At 42.9% G+C, this 21081-nt stretch overlaps 1 protein-coding gene across 1 annotated transcript in view; it reads right to left on the bottom strand.

Moving 5' to 3' along the window:
- The window catches only part of TIAM1 (TIAM Rac1 associated GEF 1), a 216051-nt gene that overhangs the window by 70664 nt on the left and 124306 nt on the right, over positions 1–21081 (bottom strand). Inside the window, 3 exon segments of the mRNA XM_049785846.1 lie at positions 213–299; positions 3427–3508; positions 15136–15240. Coding sequence (XP_049641803.1) covers positions 213–299; positions 3427–3508; positions 15136–15240 — 274 coding nt within the window.

The following is a 21081-nucleotide window of genomic DNA, read 5'->3' as shown; positions in this document are numbered from 1 at the left end:
CTACACACTTTGTTCCACTCCCCTGTATCCATTTCTTGCACACAGGAGTTTATTGAAGAACATTTCTGTTTGCTGGGTGAATTTTCAATTGACAGGCTTCAAATCCTCTTTACCTTTCAGGCCTCTTCCTCATCTCCCAACTAGAGAAATCTAGGAGAGGTGGGAAGAGACCCTCCCCCCCCCCCCCATAGCCAGAACACCCAGTGACTCACCTTTCTTGGAGGCTAAGCCAGTTTCCTTCACACTGTTCACATACAGCCTACGCACCCCATCTTCCTCCACAGAAGAGAGTGAGAACCCTGGGGACCCAAGACAGAATGGTTAGGGTCACTCCTGCACGAAGTTTTGGCCAAGAATAAGCAGAACGTGACGCGATCAAGGTTGTGTTCAATGTCTAAAGCATTTGAGTAGAGAAGTTGTTTCCCCTGGTTCATACTATTTTACCAAGTAGAAAAATTACTTTTTTTTAATGCCTCTAAAAGATATCATGGCTAGCAACAAAAACATTAAAGTTAAGTACATCTAGTATCAAACTGCCTTTCTAAGGAATTGAGAGAGAAGAGAATGATTCCATTTAACTATAGATGATAGTTATTGCTATTACTTTTGTTTTTGTAAGTTATTTATTACGGAAGGGCTGTGCTCAGGGGCTATACCTGGCTTTGTTCACAGGGATCACCCCTGGTGGTGCTAGGGGGACCCTCTGAAGTGTTGGGGTCAAGCTGGATTGGCTGTAGCCAACAAATTATCTTCTTGCCTGCACTATCTCTCGAGATCCATAACATCCGCATCACTAAAAAGAACCATTGCTTTCGCAAATATGCTGCCACTAAAAATACTTAGGGGGCTCAAGAGTTAGTACAGTGGGTAGGGTTCTTCTTGCCTTGCACATGACCGACTCAGGTTCACTCTTCAGCATTTCATATGATTCTCTGAGCATCACTAGGAGTAATTCCTGAGTGCAGAGCCAGGAGTAACCCTGGATATAGCTGGTTGGTTATTGTTGTAACACTCCTATAACATTCCTTACAAATAAATAAAATGCCAAAAAGAAAGAAAACCAGTTTTCTGTAAACTCATCCAGAAGCAGTGCTCTGTCAATGCCGCTTTCTCTATTTTTAATTCTGCAAACTGGGATAAAGAACAGCTTCCTTTACAAATCCCACTTTGCAGGGATCAACTTCACCACTGAATGTCTGGTCAGATTATCTTATCCTTGTCTAGCTACTCATTATTTCAACAGCTCATTAGCTCATTAATCTTGGCTTTGGAAAATACCTTCAAGGGAGAAAAAAGCAGAGTAAGATGCTAAGGTTCTCAGTGATGTGGGGATCCTGGATGTCCATGAACTCTGGTCAGAACTCTGTTACTGGAAGGGGCTTGTGAACTTCTTTTAGATCAGTTAAGGGAATGGCCACTAGGTCCTCAACCAAGACCTCCACTGCTTTAATATTGAAACCCATTAGCAGGTCTTCCCAAAAGAGTAGGCAAGAGGATTGTACAGCTTGGATATTCTAGGAGATGAATAATTCCATCACAGTGATGTGGGCAGAAGAAATATATCAGCTTCAAAAAAATAATCAGGTCAGACCATCAAGGCTAAGCAAATCCATTCTGAGGAAGGAGCAGCTCTGGCAAATTACAAGGTATGTTTATTTGGTTCATGAAACCAGGAAATAGTACATTTAAACCTGCCATTCTCAGCCCACAGAGGTACCTTAACTCCCTCAGAGAAGGAACAAAATAAGATCCAAGCTTTCACATTATTCTCTTCCGTTTTGAATTTTATTTTCTTTTTTTGGTTTTGGTTTTGAGCTACATTCAGCAATGCTCAGGAGGAACCATATAAGGTGCTGGGGATGGAACCCAGGTCCCATGCAAGGCAAAGGCCCTTCCTATTACTCCAGTCCATGTCCATCCTCTGCCTCTTTCTCCCACCACCCACCCCTGTTGGATATGAAGCCACCAAGAAATAAGTAATCAAAGCTAGAGGAGAGGGGCAGTAAAAGGTGATCCAAGGACTCTTAATTTCTAATTACTGGAACACTGACACCCTCAGAAAATACTGTGACAGTGGGGGTATTCACTCTTTTATCCTGCCACCTCTCCCAGAAGACTCTGCATTAGCTTCCTCTTCCATACTCACCCCTTTCTGAGACATAAGCACACATTTAGACTTGATTAGCAACAGATAGGCATTTGCCTATTAAGGTCTGACCTTTGTCCTATGTTGATTGCCCTGAACAATAAATATCGTATGTGGAAAGCAGTCAGTTTCTCAGTCCATGAGGCTGCAAGACCCCATGTTTCTCTCTCTTAAGTCTGTCTTGTTTTCTTAATTTTAGTGGCACTCCTGCTTCAGGATGGTTCAACCATGGCTGATCCCTGGCACACCCCTCCTAGTAACTATGAATCTATGTTCTATGCAGCTAGGCACTTGATTTTCTTTGTGTTAATGTCAAAGACCTTTGGAAAAATCCCATAGATGAAATCATAAGTTACTTTGTCACTAGTTGTATTTGTCATTATTCCACTTCAAAGCTCATCCACTGTCCCAACATGCAGAATGTCACTCTCTGGAGGGCTGAATTATATGCTTTTGACATATCTTTGTACATGCCTTTGTACAGATACATACATAGTTCCATGTGTCACTTAAAACATCACACCCATCATGGACCCCATGGATAACATGGTCCCAACAAGCACCCCACCAAGCCTGGTATGTAGGGGCTCACCTTCAAGGTTTGCCCAAGAAGAACCAACAAACATGGCATTTTCCAAGACAAAACCCTTGTATTCATGCAATGCACACCTCTACATCACTTTTCATCAATGGACATCTAGCATATCCCTATATCTCCTTGGCTTGGTGAGTTATGCTACAACAAGCATGGAGGTGAGTATTTCTTCTCAAATATATATTTGTTTATAAATACACAGAAGTGAGACTGCTAAATCATAGTATGATCATACAGTTGTTTGTTTGTTTATTTCTTTTAGAGCCACACACAGGGGTGCTCTGGGCTTACTCCTGGCTCTGCCTTCAGGAAATCACTACTAGCAGGCTCAAAGGACCCTTTCAGATGCTAGAGATAGAACCCAGCTCAACTACATGCAAAGCAAATGCCCTACCCACTGTGCTATGGCTCCAGGCCCCTCCATTTCATTCCCTTTTTTATGGGAATAGAACCTCAGTGATTAGAGTAATAAAATTTAAAGCCTTCTTACCTGTGGTAAACAGTTCTCCTTCTCCCCACAGTCCCTTACTTGGGCTGATGAAACCCAATGTATTATCTGTTTTTAATAGTCTCCCACAGCAGTGCACTCAACGGCAAGAAAATGTGTGTGTATCCAGCAACGGCTTTCACGTGGGAAATTAAAAACAAACACACACATACAAAAAAAAATCAAAGAAAAACATACCATAATTATCACCGGCTGTGTCTGACTTCTCAATCTGGAAGTTTTGAGTGACTTTTGGACAAATTTCAATTTCTTTGTAGAGCTGAAAGTGACAAAGAGGAGTTTAATTAGGATCTCACCATAAATAAATTAGGAAGCGTCATCATTCTGCACATCTATTTTTGCACCATTGATAACCTAACTGCCGTCACAGTCCATGCTTCTTACTGAGCAGATCCTGGTCTGAGCAAAAATTAGAAACTCATAACTCATCATTCACAAACTTAATTCAAGTTCTAGTGGCCGAACTGTTCCCTGCCATTGCTCGGCACATATATTCCACCCTGTCGATCAAAACCTGACAGCATTGGGGCACCCAACAGAAATGATGACAATCAAGAGGAGGTTGTGATAGAGGGGTTTTGTTAGAAGAAATTAACACTTGGCTTCCCTTCTCTTCTGCTCACCTATCAGTTTTGTCCCCCAAAAGTTCCAAGCCATATACTGAGAGGAGAAAAATTATAGCCGCAAAACAGGTCAGTAACTGAGAGGTAGAAATTATCCCCAAGCCATGGTATTGGACCACGAGTTCACTCATTAGAACGGGGGTGGTGAACAGGATTTTGACCCTCACTCAAAATGGCAAAATGCAATGTGTTTAATATATTATTGTTCAAATCATATGCTTTTGTGTGAGTGTTTGTCTGTTTTGGCAGGTCACTGCGTGGTGTGGCTCCCTGACTCTCACAGTGAAAAATTTTGGCTCTTTGTGTTAAACTTGCTCGCCACCCCTGCACTAGAACTTATTTCAATGAATTAGCTGGAACTATCATTATTACATAGGTAATAACTTATGAAGGCTTTTTTGCCCTGGGTTGCAACTACTCATATACACTCTACTGGACAATTATAATTCCCATTTTACAAATGAGGAGAATAAGAAAGATCAAGAGAAAGCACTTTGTAAGTGAAGCCAGTCTGGGCAGAGCTGAGTCTATGCTCTGCTCCAAGTCCCAAAGGTACGGAAAGGAAAAGGGTCCAAAATTTTTGGTGGAACTTTCCAAACCAACAAATGTATTGGGGGATTCTCCTGGAGACTAAAAATAGGTGTTTGTTTTTAGAGTGAGTGTTAATTCAAAGGGTCAGGCCAATGTGAAAAAATTATCTTTGAGTAGCAAAGAAAAGTCTGAGTGATCAAAAAATGGAGAGAAGAGATAAGCAGAAATTTACTCAAAGAATAAAGACAGGTGGGCCAAAAGGCACATGAAAAAGTGCTCCACATAGTCAATCTTCAAGGAGATGCAAATCAAAATAATGAGATACCACCACAGAGACTAGAACACGTCGAAAAGAACAAGAATAGGGGCCGGGAAGGTGGCGCTAGAGGTAAGGTGTCTGCCTTGCAAGCGCTAGCGTAGGACGGACCGCGGTTCCATCCCCTGGCGTCCCATATGGTTTCCCCAAGCCAGAGGCGATTTCTGAGCGCAGGAGTAACCCCTGAGCATCAAACGGGTGTGACCCAAAAACAAAACAAAACAAAAGAAAATAACAAGAATAACCAGCGCTGGCTCTGATGTGGGGAGACAAATAGACTCTCATTTACTGCTGGTGGGGACTTTTGGAAAACAATGTGGATATTCCTCAAAAAACTAGAAATTGGGGGCCGGAGAGAGGGCATAGAGGTAGGGCGTTTGCCTTGCATGCAGAAAGATGGTAGTTCGAGTCCTGGCATCCCATGTGGTCCCCCGAGCCTGCCAGGAAGAATTTCTGAGCGCAGAGCAGGAAGTAATCCCTGAGCACTGTCGGGTGTGATCCCACAAAAAAAATAAAGAAATAAAAATAAAACCCTAGAAATTGAGCTTCCATCTGACCTAGCAATACCAGTCCTAGGAATATACGCTAGGAACCCAAAATCACCACACAAAAAAGGCATCTGCACTCCTATGTTCATCACAGCACTATTCACAATAGCCAGAATCCGGAAACAACCCAAGTACCTGAAAAAAGATGAATGAATAGAGAAACCATGGTGCATCTACACCATGAAATACTACATATCTAGTAGACAAAATGAAGTCATAAAATTTTCTTATCCTGGGGGCTGGAGAGATAGCATGGAGGTAAGACGTTTGCCTTTCATGCAGGAGGTCATCGGTTCAAATCCCAGCATCCCATATGGTCCCCCGTGCCTGCCAGGAGCAATTTCTGAGCCTGGAGCCAGGAATAACCCCTGAGCACTGCCGGGTGTGACCCAAAAACCACAAAAAAAAAAAAAAAAAAAATTTTCTTATCCTGGGATGGATATGGCGATTATGCTGAGCAAAATGAGTCAGAGAAAGACAGACATAGAATGATCACATTCATGTGTGAGATTTTTAAAAAGTGTGGGGCTGGAGCAGTGGTGCAAGCAGTAGGGCACTTGCTTGCACACACTAACCTAGTGCGACCTCAGTTCGATTCCCCACATCCCATGTGGTTCCCCAAGCCAGGAGCAATATCTGAGTGCATAGCCAGTAGTAATCCCTGAGCATCACCAGGTGATACTTTTTTTTTCCAAAGAAAAAAAGAAAAGAAAAGAAAATACAGTGTGGCAATAACACCCAAAAATGACAGAAATGAGGGCTAGGAGGACTAGACCATAGTAGGAAGCTTCCCACAGAGTGGGAATGCAGTTAGGGCAGAGAAGGGACCACTATGACAATGATCACTGTAAATGAACACTCTGGACAAGAACTGGGTGCTGAAAGGGGACAAAGGGATATGTATGATACCCCTTCAGTAACAGTATTAGAAACCATAGTGCCTAAAAGGAGAAAGGGAGGGTACGCCTGCCATAGTCAGTCAAGGCAGGACAGGATGCAGGGTGGGATAAGAGCGAGGGACATTAGTGGCAGAAAATGTGCACTGGTGATGGGTGATGGACATTGTATGTCTGAAACTCAACTATGAACTATGAGATACTGTGTATCTCAAGGTAATTCAATTAAAAAGCTTATTTAAGGAGCCAGACTGATAGCACAGCAGTAGGGCATTTGCCTTGCACATGGACAACCCAGGACAGATGTAGGCTCGATTGCCAGCATCCCATATGGTCCCCTGAGCCTGCCAGGAGTGATTTCTGAGCGCAATAACAGAGGTAACCCCTGAGTGCTGCCGGTGCTGCCCAAAAAAACAAAAACAAAAACTTATTTAATTAAAGAAAATAGAAAAGAAAAATAAAGTCTGAGATTCTCCCAAGCTGCCTCTTCCTGAGCACAGAGCTGACCGTCCTGCATTTACCCCAGCTGTCAGAAAAGCCACTTGTCGTCATGACTCTCTAGCTGTAGGAAGGAGAACCCCAACTGTAAAAGTGAGCACTCAAATACCATGCTAGATTGAGGCTACAGAGAGTGTACAGCAGGGAGGGCGTCAACCAGGTATGAGCTGACCAGGGTTAAATTCCCATAATCCCATATAGTCCTGAGTCCTCCAGGAGCACTACCCTATCCATAGCCAGATGTGACCCCAAAATAAAAAGCAGATGGGATAAAAACCAACATGGGGGTCCCGGAGAGATAGCACAGCATTGTTTGCCTTGCAAGCAGCCGATCCAGGACCTAAGGTGGTTGGTTTGAATCCCGGTGTCCCATATGGTCCCCCGTGCCTGCCAGGAGCTATTTCTGAGCAGACAGCCAGGAGTAACCCCTGAGCATCACTGGGTGTGCCCCCCCCAAAAAGTAAACAAACAAAAAAAAGAAAACAACAAAAAAAAAACTAACAAAAAACCAACATGGGGGCCGGAGAGATAGCATGGAGGTAAAGCGTTTGCCTGGCAAGCAGAAGGATGGTGGTTCGAATCCCGGCATCCCATATGGTCCCCCAAGCCTGCCAGGAGCAATTTCTGAGCGTAGAGCCAGGAGTAACCCCTGAGCGCTGCCAGGTGTGACCCAAAAACCAAAAAAAAAAAAAAAAAAAAAAAAAAAAAAAAAAAAAAAACCAAACACCAAAAACCAAAAAAAACCCCACATGGCATATTTTATTGGTGGTGTTTTTTTAAAGTGTTGGGGGGGGGGGGACTTCCTAAGTATCCCCAAACAGTGCTTAGTAGATCCTAGGTCAGCACCAATGATTCTTGACCAACTAGGCTTGTAGTTCAATGTGAGGGTCAGGGAATATATAAAGGCTGGGCTTGGGATTAGGGACCTCCAGGTCAAATCCTGAATGTTTGAAGGACTATACGGGGCCAGGGATCAAAGCCAGGTTTGGTTCATGACAGGTATCCACCCAAACTTCAGTGCTATGTCCAAAATCACATTCACTTTTATGGTTTTTGTTTATTTGGGGCGCTACACCTGGCAATACTCAGGGTTTACTCCTGGCAGTGCTAGTACCCTACCCAACGTGTTATCTATCCAGCATCCACCTACAATTTAAAAAGGAGGGGGAGGGCCAGAGTGGTAGCACAGTTGTAGAGCATTTGCCTTGCATGTGGCTGACCCAGGACGAATGCAGGTTTGATCCCCTGGCATTCCATATGGTTCCCCAAGACAAGAGCAGTTCTGAGCACAGAGCCAGGAGTAACCCCTGAGTGCTGCAGGGCATGGCAAAACACACACACACACACATACACACACAAATAAAAGGATGGGGAGAGATCAACCTTTTTATATCGGTAGGCCAGTGAAAATGAAAAATAATTTTACGAAAATAAATGGCATTTTGTGCTAAAAAATCAAAAGCAATGTACCATGTATTGTGCAGTAATAGTGTGTGTGTGTGTGTGTGTGTGTGTGTGTGTGTGTGTGTGTGTGTGTGTGTGTGTGTGTTTGGGGGCCAACACACAGCAGTTCTCAGGAAATCAGAGGAAGCCAGATATCAAACCTGGGATTTCCACATGCAAAGCACATCCTCCAACCCTTTTGCCATTTCCAGGGCCTCTTTTTTTGTTTTTTATAGGGTTCGTGTTTATTTATTTAATTTTCTTTTAGTCATGAAATGAATCTGCACTGTAAGCTGAAAGCAGGCAGCAGTTGAAGGAAAATGAAAATGTTACATTTCAGAAGTTTACACACATAAATTCTCAAGTCAGAAGTAATGGTCATCCAAAACTATGAGTAGAGAATCAAGTGGTAGGCGTATTACGCAAAATCCAGGAAAGTTTGATACATGCATCTAAGAGTTCACGTCAACTCAGAATTTTGATTTTCAAAAATTTCCTTGAGCGTCAAGATCAGCCGCTAGGTGGCAGTCTAGCGCTACTTGTCGGAATCCTTCCTCTGGCTTCCAACAGGCTTTGCAGAGAATTTCTGGGAACCACAGTCTCAGCCGTCCTTTCACTAGAAGACCCACCTCCTATTTCTCAGTGCATTTGGGGCACAAGTTCATGTCTCTGAATAATCTGAAGCAGCCTCTGTGTGTGTGTGTGTGTGTATTTTTAAATTTTGCACCACACTTGACCATGCTCAGGGGTCACTCCTGTCTCTAATCTCAGGGATCACTCCTGGTAAGGCTCAGAAAGACCCTATGGGATGCTGGGGATAAAACCCAGGTCAACTTTGTGCAAGGCAAGAGCCTTCCCAGCTGTGTTATTACTCCAGTTCCTGAAGCAATATCTTTAACTATATACACAAGGGCCTTTCTTAGCTAGGTTAGATTAAATCTGAGTTTAGCAAGAAGCACTACTTAAGGATAAAGAACTTCAAAATCACACTGCACTAGGAGGGTTTGACGCCACCAGAGATTTGCACTGGGGAGCCTGCAGCTTCACATGCCTGAACAAAAGTTCAGAGCAGAAGCTTACACATGCCCTTGACTTTATTGGATCAATGGTGGGTGCATTCTTTGGTTTCAAAAACCAAATTAAAAGCTCATTGGGCATTAGTAACTGTATTATCCAGGCCCTTACTTTCTCATCGTGTCTCCTTTGGGTGCTCTGGTCCTAACCAGCATCACCCGTTGACCAGAAGTACAGACTGGCCTGACTACTGCCTGCTTTGCACCTTCTTCATAGACCCACAGAAGTCTATGAAACACGCAGGTCAGAGCAAATCTTGGAAAAACTTCAGTTGGCCACACTTTCCCTGTCCTGGGACCATCATCTCTCTGTGTCTAACACAGCCTGTCAATCGTGTGTCATGGGATCAACGAAGACATCCTGGTACATGCACACCATGAGCAGATACACAACAATACTCAAACACAATACACCACACAGCACAGACATGCCACATATACAAACACAATGCAACCACATACTCCAAACACATGCAGACATCACACACACAATAACATATATACAAAGCACATCACCACAAACACATACCCAACCCACACATAGCTATACACCACGCACACAATAACAGAAACACAAATACACACCAGGGCCATAGACATACAGGCATCACAAGCACAATAAGATATACAAAATATTGGGCCGGAGAGATACCAAGGAGGTAAAGCATTTGCCTTGCATGCAGAAGGTTTGTGGTTCGAATCCCAGCATCCCATATGGTCCCCCGAGCCTGCCAGGAGCAATTGCTGAGCATAGAGCCAGGAGAAATCCCTGAGCGCTGCCAGGTGTGACCCAAAAAACAAAACAACAAAAAGAATAAAATAAAATAAAATAAAATAAAATAAAATAAAATAAAATAAAATAAAATAAAATAAAATAAAATAAAATAAAATAAAATAAAAGATATACAAAACTCACACCACAAACCACCACAAACACACCAGTGGCACAGAGAGGTATACACATCACATATGCAATACAAGATACACATAGGCACATCACATACCAACACACACAAGACCCACACATATACACATCAAACACACAAAACATACACAAACACAATGCACACCACACATCACAAACCAAAAAAACAATAGATATCCTAAGATACATGCTATACACATACAAAAATGATGCAACCACATGACACCAAACCCAAATCAGATCCGTACAGACATCTATACACATACAAAGATATGAAGGCATCACATATATAAACACAATACAGACCACAGATACACACCACACATAGACCATGCACACATATCCAAGCACAATGCACACTCACACACAACCACATGTGCTGCCTTCACCCTACCCTACCCGCTGCAGAAAAACATACATTCACCCGCAAAACCCCCATGACTCACTCTCACTCACTCAGCTCCAGGCAACATCACCTGAGAGCAGCTCACCCAGCGGTCAGTTCTCTTTCCCATCTCTTTTGCTTTCCAAACCCAAGCTCCCCCAGACTAGCACACAGTCCCCTATTTTCCAGCCTTTTCTGAAAACATTTTTCCATGTGTAATGTCTCTTCTCTGAGAACCAAAATGCAGATTCTACAAGAGGAAGGGGGTATGTGAGTGAGTGAATGTGGGGGCGTGTGTGTGTGTGTCCCCATCCCAGAATCAAAGACAGCAAGGAGGACATCAAGCATACAAGACAAAAAATAATGCCTGTTGCAGGAACAGCAAACACACAGAGAGATCAGACTCATTTTCTTACTTGTCACTTTAAAAAAAAAGAACACAAGGTTGGGGCCGGAGAGATGGCACAGTGGCGTTTGCCTTGCAAGCAGCTGACCCAGGACCTAAGGTTGTTGGTTCAAATCCCAGCATCCCATATGGTCCCCCATGCCTGCCAGAGCTATTTCTGAGCAGATAGCCAGGAGTAAACCCTGAGTACCGCAGGGTGTGGCCCAAAAACCAAAACCAAAAACAAACAAACAAAAAACCCACAAGGTGTTGGGGTCCCTCCTCCCCAAAGATTAACATTCCATCGTCATCATCTAACCATAGACTGAATTCCACCACCACCAAATCTTGGGAAGGTAGCCAAATAAGTCCCTCTGGGTTATTCACACATAAGCCACAAAGCAGCAAGATCATCTATGACTGAGAAACAAAACAACATTCTAGCCTGCTTCACACTAAAAAAGATCTTTTGGCATCTAACACACATAATTTTATTAGTAACTTTTGACCATGACAAGGGCGAGAGAGATAGTGCAGGGGTTAGTTAAAGCATTTGCCATGCACAGTTCCAGTCCTGGCTGGATCCCTCCAGCATCACATTTGGTCCCTGAACATAGAACCAGGAATAGCCCCAGGTGTAATCCAAAATCCCAAGTCTGACCAGGCAATAACAAAACAGAAAATAGAAAGGATAAGATGCCAATCGTGTGTGACTTGAGTTGAATGGTGAGTGATGTCGAAAACACAAATTCTAGAATGGATTTGTCAGAATAACATAGAATTGGGAAAGGAAAACCAGTTCCCCACAGGGGTCCGATGCTTACTTCAACAAAGAATGGAGCAGTCAGCAAATGCTTCAAAAACATCCAAGAAAGTTGAGGAATCCCTCAGATCCCAGCCAGTTACTTGGCTGAAAGCAGAGATCGGAAACCAGAGATTCAGGATAAAATGTAAAAGTTTTGGAAATATGAGTGGTGGGGACAGAAACCTAATAAGCACTAAATGAATGCAAGAGATCCAGAGACGCATTAATGACACCTGCAACCTTCTTTCCAAGAGCCCACAATGCCCTTTTCAGAACTGCTAACATCTCAAAATATTAAGTCGGTGGGCTGGAGCAATAGTCCAGTGGGAAGGGCATTTGCTTTGCACACAACTGACCTGTGTTTGATCCCCAACAACCCATATGGTCCCTCGAGCCCCTCTAGGACTGATTCTTGAGTACAGAGCCAGGAGTAACCCTGAGCATTACCAGGTGTGGCCAAAAATAAATAAAAATATAAATACCACTAAAAGCAAACCAAACAAAATATTATGTAAGGTGTATCAAGACTTCAAAACAGCAATGGCCTTGAGACTACTATAAGGTCTTCTTCTTTCATGGGCTCATAAACACACACATAAAATCTGCCATTTAAAAGAGATTGTGAATAATTATCTCCATGTGATTAAAAGAGGTCATCTGAGGCATCTTATTTTATGCAACTGAAAAAAAAATCCTTTGCCTATGGTACCCGGATACTGAAGTAACTCTAAAATCTAAGAATTAAGAAATTTGACCCCCAAAAATAAAAAAAATTAAAAAAAAGGGAGGTGGTGGGCCAGGGAGCTAGAACAGACATAAGGGTACTTGCCTTGCTTATGCCTTACCCAAGGTTAACCCCTGGCACCCCATGTAGTCTCCTGAATTCCACCAGCAGTGATCCCTGAGTACAGAGCAAGGAGTAAGCCCTAAGCACTGGAAGCTGTGGCCCCAAACACCACTTCTGTAGAGAAAGGAAGTGAAAAGTAAAGCTTCCTATTACAATCTGAGCATTAAAGTGACCATGTGGAAACACTGTCTTAGGGAATCTCAAAGCTGCCTCCCTTTCTATAAAGGAAAGAGCCCATGGTCTCTCTATAGTGTTGAGGTGACTAAAATAAATTACAGGTATAAACAGGCTATCGTCTGTTCTCATCATGGATGAGTCGGTGAAATGGTTCAAGTGAAGTGAACCAGTGTCATTTTGAAAAATTAGTGTTTCCAGCACCTACAATTGTGTAAGATGCAATGGAAATGAAGGTGGTTAGGTCAGAACCCATCACTCACAATCAGGCTGATTCATAAGTCCCCAAATGTAAAATATAAGATGTCTTTGCTATTTTGCTGCAATCAGCAAATGACCTCCCCCATCTTGCAAGGAAGAAAAAAATCTTTACTAGTCTGTTTTACAGACCAGGAAACTGTGTAAACTGCTCTGCTCATCAGTGCCAAATGCCTCAGTTGCTCTGTTTTGAGAGTTCCTTTCTCTGTAGACATGTAAGGGTTTCAAGGAAGATTGAAAAGGGACTCGTCTGGATGCACTTTTATGAATGATGGGGTGTGTGTCTGTCTTTCTAACACATATTTCTTAATTCATGGGGATTTTTGAAGAGGCATATTTTAAGGACTGAACTATGATCAGAGTTATGAGAAAACTGAATTTTGATATTTATTTAAACCTATCAAAAAGAGCCAGAGCAATAGCACAGTGGGGAGGGCATTTGCCTTACATGCGACTGACCCAGGTTCAATCCCAGGCATCCTTTATAGTCCCGAGACTACAAGGAGTGATCCCTGAGTGCAGATTTGGAGCAACCCCTGAGCACCACTGGGTATGATTGCAAATCAAAAACAAACCAACCAAACAGAAACCTTATCAAACAAATGCTTAGAAACTTGACTGCAGATAAAAACTCAACAACACTAATCAGAAATTAAACTTTTGGGCTAAGTCAATGGCTGGTGCTAGAACACTTACATGTGTGCATGTGTAAAGGTCTAGAATTGATCCTCAGTATCACCTCCCAAAAAACCACAATGGGGGCCAGAATGAGAGCACTGCAGTAGGGAATTTGCCTTGCACACAGCTGACCTGGGATGGACCCAGGTTTGATCTCTGGCATTCCATATAGTCCCCTAAGCCTACCAGGAGCGATTTCCGACGGCAAAGACAGGAGTATGTGGTCCCCAAAACAAACAAAACCACACACAATAAAATTCCTTTCTCTATATATATAAAATTTTTTTGCCATAGGCCACACCCAGAAATAAGTGCTCAGGAGTAAGCTTACTCCTGGCTCTGTGCTCATGGGAACAGTACTAGTTTGGTTGTATGCAAAGCAAGCACCTTACAAGCCATACTATATCTCTGACCAACATATTAAACCACATTTCCCCAAATGGCTTCAAAACATTCAGTTTTCTCACAGCCAAAGAGATAGCACAGCAATAGGGCATTTGCCTTGCATGTGGTTGACCAAGGACAGACCTGGGTTCGATTCCCAGCATCCCATATGGTCCCCAAGTCTGCCAGGAGTGATTTCTGAGCACAGAGCCAGGAGTAACCTCTGAATGTCACCAGGTGTGACCCAAAAACAAACAAAAAAAGTTCAGTTCTCTCATCTCAGGCAAAATCCTGCCTGAAATCACTCTATGGGCATTTATAGATCCAGAGCAAACAGCTTAAGAATGACAAAATGGAGAGTCAGAGAGAATCAGAGAAAATGAGAGAGAGAGAGAGAGAGAGAGAGAGAGAGAACAAGTTTCCTCATACCCAAATTGTTTCTTATAACAAGAAAGGCATCAACCCTATATTATGACCACAATAACTATTTATTAAGCATCTACTACATGAATCCTTAATTTCTAAACTCATCAAAAAATCCTAGAAATGAAGTATTAGCGTCTTTTCTTTTATCCCTTTCTTTCTGGCCAATACCACATAATTAGTAAGCAGTGATTAGTCAACAAGTTTGTACAGCCCTGAACAAGTCCCCCAATGAAACGCCAGCATCCAGCAATGCCCTCGCAGATCTCTATAAATACAGCTACAGAAGAGAAACGCTGGCATCTATAATTACACGCTGACTTGTCCGCCCGGCAGATTCGCCCCACTGGCTTCAAACCACAGGTAGAAGTCACACAAAATTGAAGGTGGCGCCTTTGGGGAGGAGGGGTGGTGTTTTGCCCCTGACAACAGCAGCTGATCTCTGAGTCAGGCGTTTAAAATAAAAGCCTGTCGTGCAGCGTGAAAAGCCAAGAGCAAGATGCTATTACATGAAGCCCTGACGGCCACATTTCCCGGGAGTCTAAGTATTGCTTGCTCCTAAGTTCTCATTGGGAGCTACGGGAAGGGCCATGCCACAAGAGCACCTCCTGCATTCATCACACCCCACTCTGCACCAGGAGCACCAGCAGACATACCCACAGTAAGGGGAGTTGGAGAAGGGTCAGAACATTACCAGCTCATAGATGTCCTCCTCCACCTTGGGGACGTAGTGCTGCATTTTGTTCTCGATTAGAAATTTCAGGCGCAGGTAATGGGCAGAATGATCCAGTTGGTGCATCTGGAAGTGAGCAGAAAAAAAAAAAGAGAGAGAGAGAGAGAGAGAGAGAGATAAATGTGTCTGTTTAATAGTAAACAGGAAGGAGGGGGCCAGGAATAGATTGACATGAAACCCCAAGGTAACAGGTATGGGTGTCTAGATGTGGGGAAATGGGGGCACAAAGGTTTCCAGATTTCTTAAAACATTGGAATCCAATAGGACCAGAGTGATAGTACAGTGGGTAGGGCGCTTGCCTTGCATGCAGCTGACCCAGGTTTGATCCCTGGCCCTGCCAGGAGTGATTCCTGAACACAAAGCCAGGAGTAAAGGCAGGTATAAACCTCTCCCCCTGGGGGGAAAAAAAAAAAAAACAACATTGACATTCAAAACTAATTTTCTTTGGTTTGTTTTTGGTTTTGTTTTTTGGGGCAGACATGGTGACGTTCAGGGTTACTCCTTGCTATACACTCAGAAATTGCTCCTGGCTTGGGGAACCATATGGGACACCAGGGAATCAAACCATGGTCCATCCTAGGTCAGACCCTACTGCTGCGTCACTGCTCTGGCCCAGAAACTCATTTCTTTAAACATATTAATAACATGTCTACAGATAGCTTTAGAGTCCAGAGACATGCCTGAGGAATGTTTCTCCTTCTGCTGAACAGGTTCATTCTGCCCTGATTTGGCAACCAAACCCATTTAAGACTTGAACCTAATTTCTAGCAGACATGACTAAAGCATAAAAAGGGGACAAAGAAAGGCAATAAAGTTGGAGCAGGAAAAGAGTTTGCATTGGTTTGCACTGCATACAGCAGACCAAGATTCGATTTCCAGTATCCCATATCGTCCCCAAGCACTGAAAGGAGTGATTCCTTGTAGTGGAGTAAGGAGAGAAGAAAGAGGAGGGAAGGGGGGGGAGGAGAAAGGAAGGAAGCAAATGATAATAAAAAAAAAAAGAAAACAAATAAAAGGGAGAAAAAGGAAGGAAAGGAGGAGGAAGGGAAAGGGAGAAGAAGGGCAAGCAGGTAGTGTATTTCCAGAAAAGAAACCCTATTGCTCAGGCTGTCATTTCTCTATCCACTTGGGGACATGGATACAGTAGTCAACAGGACCAGGGCCAGCCAGTATGTGCAACGATGAGGCCTTTGATTGGATCTTATTCACATTCAACCTGAGTGAGACTCTGAGGGGCAGGCAGCATTGACAGCTCATGTCGAACTCTGGTAACAGCCACCGACTAGCCCAAAACATACAGCTGTAAACTAGTGACAGTGAGAATTTCCAGCCCTTCTCCAGGGGTCCCAAATGGGCCAAGTCAGCTTTGTTTTTTTCTATCGAGAAAGTTATTCATGAATGGACTTCCCAGAAAAGGCAAGAAAGTTCAACAGGAGCTTGTAGATATTGTGCTTTCAAGAAGACACAGAGGACAAAGTTGAAACAGCTTCTCAAAATATATGTGATTATGAAGGGGGAAGGAGGGAGGGAAAAAGAAAAAATATATATATATATATATGACTATGGGAAAAATGTATTACAAGGCAGAAAATGTTTACGACAAGTCATTTTTTAAAGGGTCTTTATCTGCCAGAGCCATCCATAAATACCACCAGATGCAGAGAAGGTTATCTGGAATTTGCTTTTAAAATAACCCAAGGCTGGGGGTGGGAAGGAATAGAAAAAGCAATCTGAAACTTAGTGGTGGTTTTTCTTGTGTTATTTACTATATTATTCTCTACTGCTTTTATTTGAGGGGAGCGCTCAGGGTTACCCTTGGCTATGCGCTCAGAAATCACTCCTCGCTTTGGGGGACCATATGAGACGCTGGGGATCGAACCCAGGTTCGTCCTGGGTCAACTGTGTGCAAGGCAAGTGCCCTACCACTGTGCTATTGCTCCAGCCCCTATTCTCTACCGTTATGTAAGTCTGAAATTTTGTTTTGTTTGGGGATGTTATGTATTTTTTTTTTTCTTTTTTTGTGCTCAGGGCTTAGCCCTGGCTCTGTGCTCAAGGAATCATGCCTACCAGTGCTCAGGGGTGGTCTCAGGGATTTAATCCAGTTGGCTACATGCCAAGATTAGCACTGTTTTCACCATATTACTTATTTTCCATTCCATTAAGCTGAATTTATTTTCCATAAAGTAAACATCAATGTTCTTCATGCCACAATCTCTACTGATGAAAATCTCTTCCAAATAGGTGAGGTCAATTTTTTCACAAGTTTAATTTTCTTTCTCTTCACCCAGCCTTCCTGCCACCTTCGATTGTAAAGTCCATCTCTAGGGACATTCCAATAATTCTTCCAATTTGAATTGAATTCTTCAGATTGAACCCCATCTTGCAAGGGTTGTGAATGTGGAAATTGGTCAGATAGAAGTGCAGAGTTTGGTTATAATATGATGATGGGCACTTTGGTGAAAAGGCGATATAGGAGATGGAAATGGGATGGGGTACACTGGAGCCTTCCTCCACAAAAGGGCACTAGAGACAATTTCCAATGATAGTCTTTGGGACCCTCAACATACTTCCCTCCTGATCATCAGATCTTGTAGCCCATTTATGGGAACTAAGATACCCCAGGCTCAGCAGCCCTGTGAGCAAGCACCTCACTTCCCCTGTCTCATAGAACCAACCAAGTGGTGTGGACAGACAAAACCCCACTACTGATGACAATACTGGCCAGTGGGTAGACAGAGACAGACCAAATAGGGCGTTCTGAGGGGTGTTGCCAGGCACTGAAGGAGTGTTGAGAAAATATGGCTGAGACAAGCCATTTAGCATCAAGCAACAGAAGCAAGAAAAATTTTCCTCACAGAGAAGAAAGCTGTGAATACTGCCCACCCACCTAGGTCCTTGGAAAATCTTTAATTAGAGGCCAAATTTGGGGCTCACCATCTGTTTCTCCTCACTGAGGTGGGTGAGAAAGAGAAAGGAAACTTGCTAGGGGGAATAAAGGGGGGAAGTCTAGATTCACAGAAACAAACCCACTTGGCAACCTTTACCTACATCATTTAATAAACATTTGGTGGCACCCTCCTGAGGTGGTAACAGAAATGGGCCCAACGAGTCAGGAGTTTTCAGAAGCTCTGGAGAAAGAAATGTGTGCCAGGGCCCTAAGCTCTCAAGGGGGCCTTGGTAAATGCTCCCCTTTTCTCATACCATTCTCCAAAGTTGTTGTGTCAGAAACACAAGCAAACTGATAGGCAAGACCAAATGGCCACCCAAATTGGCGGATATGGAGCTTGGTGGTGTCGGTAACAGTGAGAACTCAAGGCCAACACTCTAGGGGCAAGGAAGGGAGTTCATGAAGCCTCCCACCTCACCACCCTTTTTCAAATTGAAAGTATGCCTGAGAAACTCTGTAAAAATAAAAATAAATTTGAGCAGCAATTTAAAATCCAGGAGCCCCAAGTCCAGTCAGGAAACTGTTACCCTAAAAATGGTGCACTGGATCCAGAGCAAGTATCTTTGTAAAGATTCTCAGTTAGGATAGAGCCAAGGGCAGACTGAAGAGGAAAGGAAAATCCTAACAAATAAACTGGGTCAAGCAAACAGAGCTTTTTGCCAGAATTTTGTGATCCACTATGATTTGTCAAGGCATTTTCAAAGCTGATTGAATGACTTAATTATCTTCTCAGTATATTTTTTAAGGTTTTTGGGCCACTCCAAGCAATGTTCGGTGATTACTCATGGCTCTGCAATCAGAAATTACTCCTAGCAAACTCAGAGGACCATATGGGATGTTGGGAATATAACCCAGGTTGGTCCCATGCAAGGAAAACAACTTATTCACTGTGGAATAACAATTCACTTATTCACAGTCTAGTCCTGGCCCCATCTATTTTTATGCAAAAGAATTCACATTAGTATTTTGACACAAGGAGTCTACATTTGGCCTGCTTTAGATTTGGAAAACATTCAAGAGAAAAATTTCCCAAAAAGAAAAATTAACTTAAGAAAAAAAATAATAATACCCATGGTGAAAATCTACTTTTCCTGTCCATTATTTGAGTGACTTGGAGAAGACTGGACTCATTTTGAGACAGGCAGCAGCAAATTATACCGTAAGATAAATATTATCGTGGAACAATTTGGGGATTTGCTGGCAAACATTTCTCTTCATTTGCATCTTACTGTGATGACTTCACAGTATGAAAAAGCAAAATACAAAGTTGGTCTTGTCAGTCAGTAGCTTGAGACCATGAAAATAAGGAATGACAATTTTCCAGACCAGCTCTGTGTGGCTCTTCTAGTTCATTCACTCTAGATGCTTCCACGACAGTCCAAGGTCTCATAAAAGCATGCATCAGTGATAGCACAGCAGGTAGGGCACTAGCCTTGCATGTGGCCAACCCAGGATGGATATGCAGTATCCCATATGGTCTGTGCAGAGCCAGGAGAAAACCCTGAACATCACCAGGTGATGTTCACATTGTATGTTCACATACAATCATCAAATATACAAACTGCACGTGTGTACACACATACACGACACCAAATGTCACTGAAATGTTGCCATATATATTCATCTCTCCTTTTTATATGTTCTCATTCATTTTCAAATGCCAATATTTACTAAACTACCACAAGCCAGTGGCTGATGTAGCCAAGAAAAACAAGAAGAGCAGACCAAGTCATAAAATTAATAGTCTGAATGAAGGATAGCCTGAACTTAGAGACCTGCGTGGTTAGTGTGATCATTAGCAAATAGCACTTTCGTGACACCCACACATAAAACGTGGAGCTTAAAACATTTACTATCTCCACATTGATTGACGCTCGAATGGTAGATGGCAAACTGATGTGGAGCCTAAAAAATAGGAAGGCAAATGAGCTGAATGCAAAAGATTATTAAACATTAGAGCAAACATCCATCCCTAACACTGAGAGCCACAAGAGAGGAATCAAAGACAGACATCCTAACGATCACATTTAGTTTGGGTCCCGCCTCCAAAAGAGAGGAGGAGAAAGGAAAAAAAAAAAACCCATTCACCATTAATTAGATCATTAATAACATGTGGCACTTGTTTCGCCCATTATCTCCTTCCCTCTTAAGAATAAAATCAGCTCCACTAATTACCATAAAGTGTTTTCCAAAGAAACACCCCGCTTTGGAAGGCACCTGGCTCTGCACACGCTATGTAATTTGTCCCACACAGATGCCTTTCCAGAGACCATCAATTTCTTAAAGGGCACACGAAAGATTTCCCTTTTTAAATGAGACAGAATGCTCTTCTGCAACATCTCTGGCCTTTGTTTCTGTGTTCCGAGGCAGGAAAAACAACTGAGAAAGAAGGATCTAGGACAAAAGGAGTTAAGATGACCTTCTAAGTTAGAGAAAGAGATTTGTACCCTAAAGGTGCCATCAAAAACCTATTCAGGGACAGTGATAAACACTGTTGTTGTTGTCGTTGTTGTTTGGGAGTTGGAAAGGGAACAGGTTTTCTTGATGGTCTGATGAGGGTTTCTAAGTAGTTAAGACATTATTTTTCCTCCTTCCCTTTGATTCCATCAAAGTAAATGCCTGGAAATTGAATCACTCATTTCTTACTAACATTTCCATTTGATACTAAGCAGGGGTTAATGAGAAAAGGCTGACTGGACACATGGGGCTGGAGTGATAGCACAGTTGTAAGATGCTTAGCCTTGCCCAAGCAGCTGACTCAGGTTCCATCCCCAGCATCCCACAAGGTCCCCTGATCCCACCAGGAATGATTCCTGAGTGCAGAGCCAGGAATAACCTCTGAGCACTGCTGAATGTAGCCCAAGAAAAGTCATTGTAAACAGCAGGTGCCTAAACAGTATTACTCTCTGGTGGGGCCCACCAGATTTCAACTTATACAAAAGGGCCAGAGCCCTACTTCT

The sequence above is a fragment of the Suncus etruscus genome, chromosome 13 (assembly GCF_024139225.1).
Source record: "Suncus etruscus isolate mSunEtr1 chromosome 13, mSunEtr1.pri.cur, whole genome shotgun sequence".
Taxonomy (NCBI): Eukaryota; Metazoa; Chordata; class Mammalia; order Eulipotyphla; family Soricidae; genus Suncus; species Suncus etruscus.
Note: the sequence above shows the minus strand (reverse complement) of the source record. Positions and strands in the feature narration are given on the sequence as shown.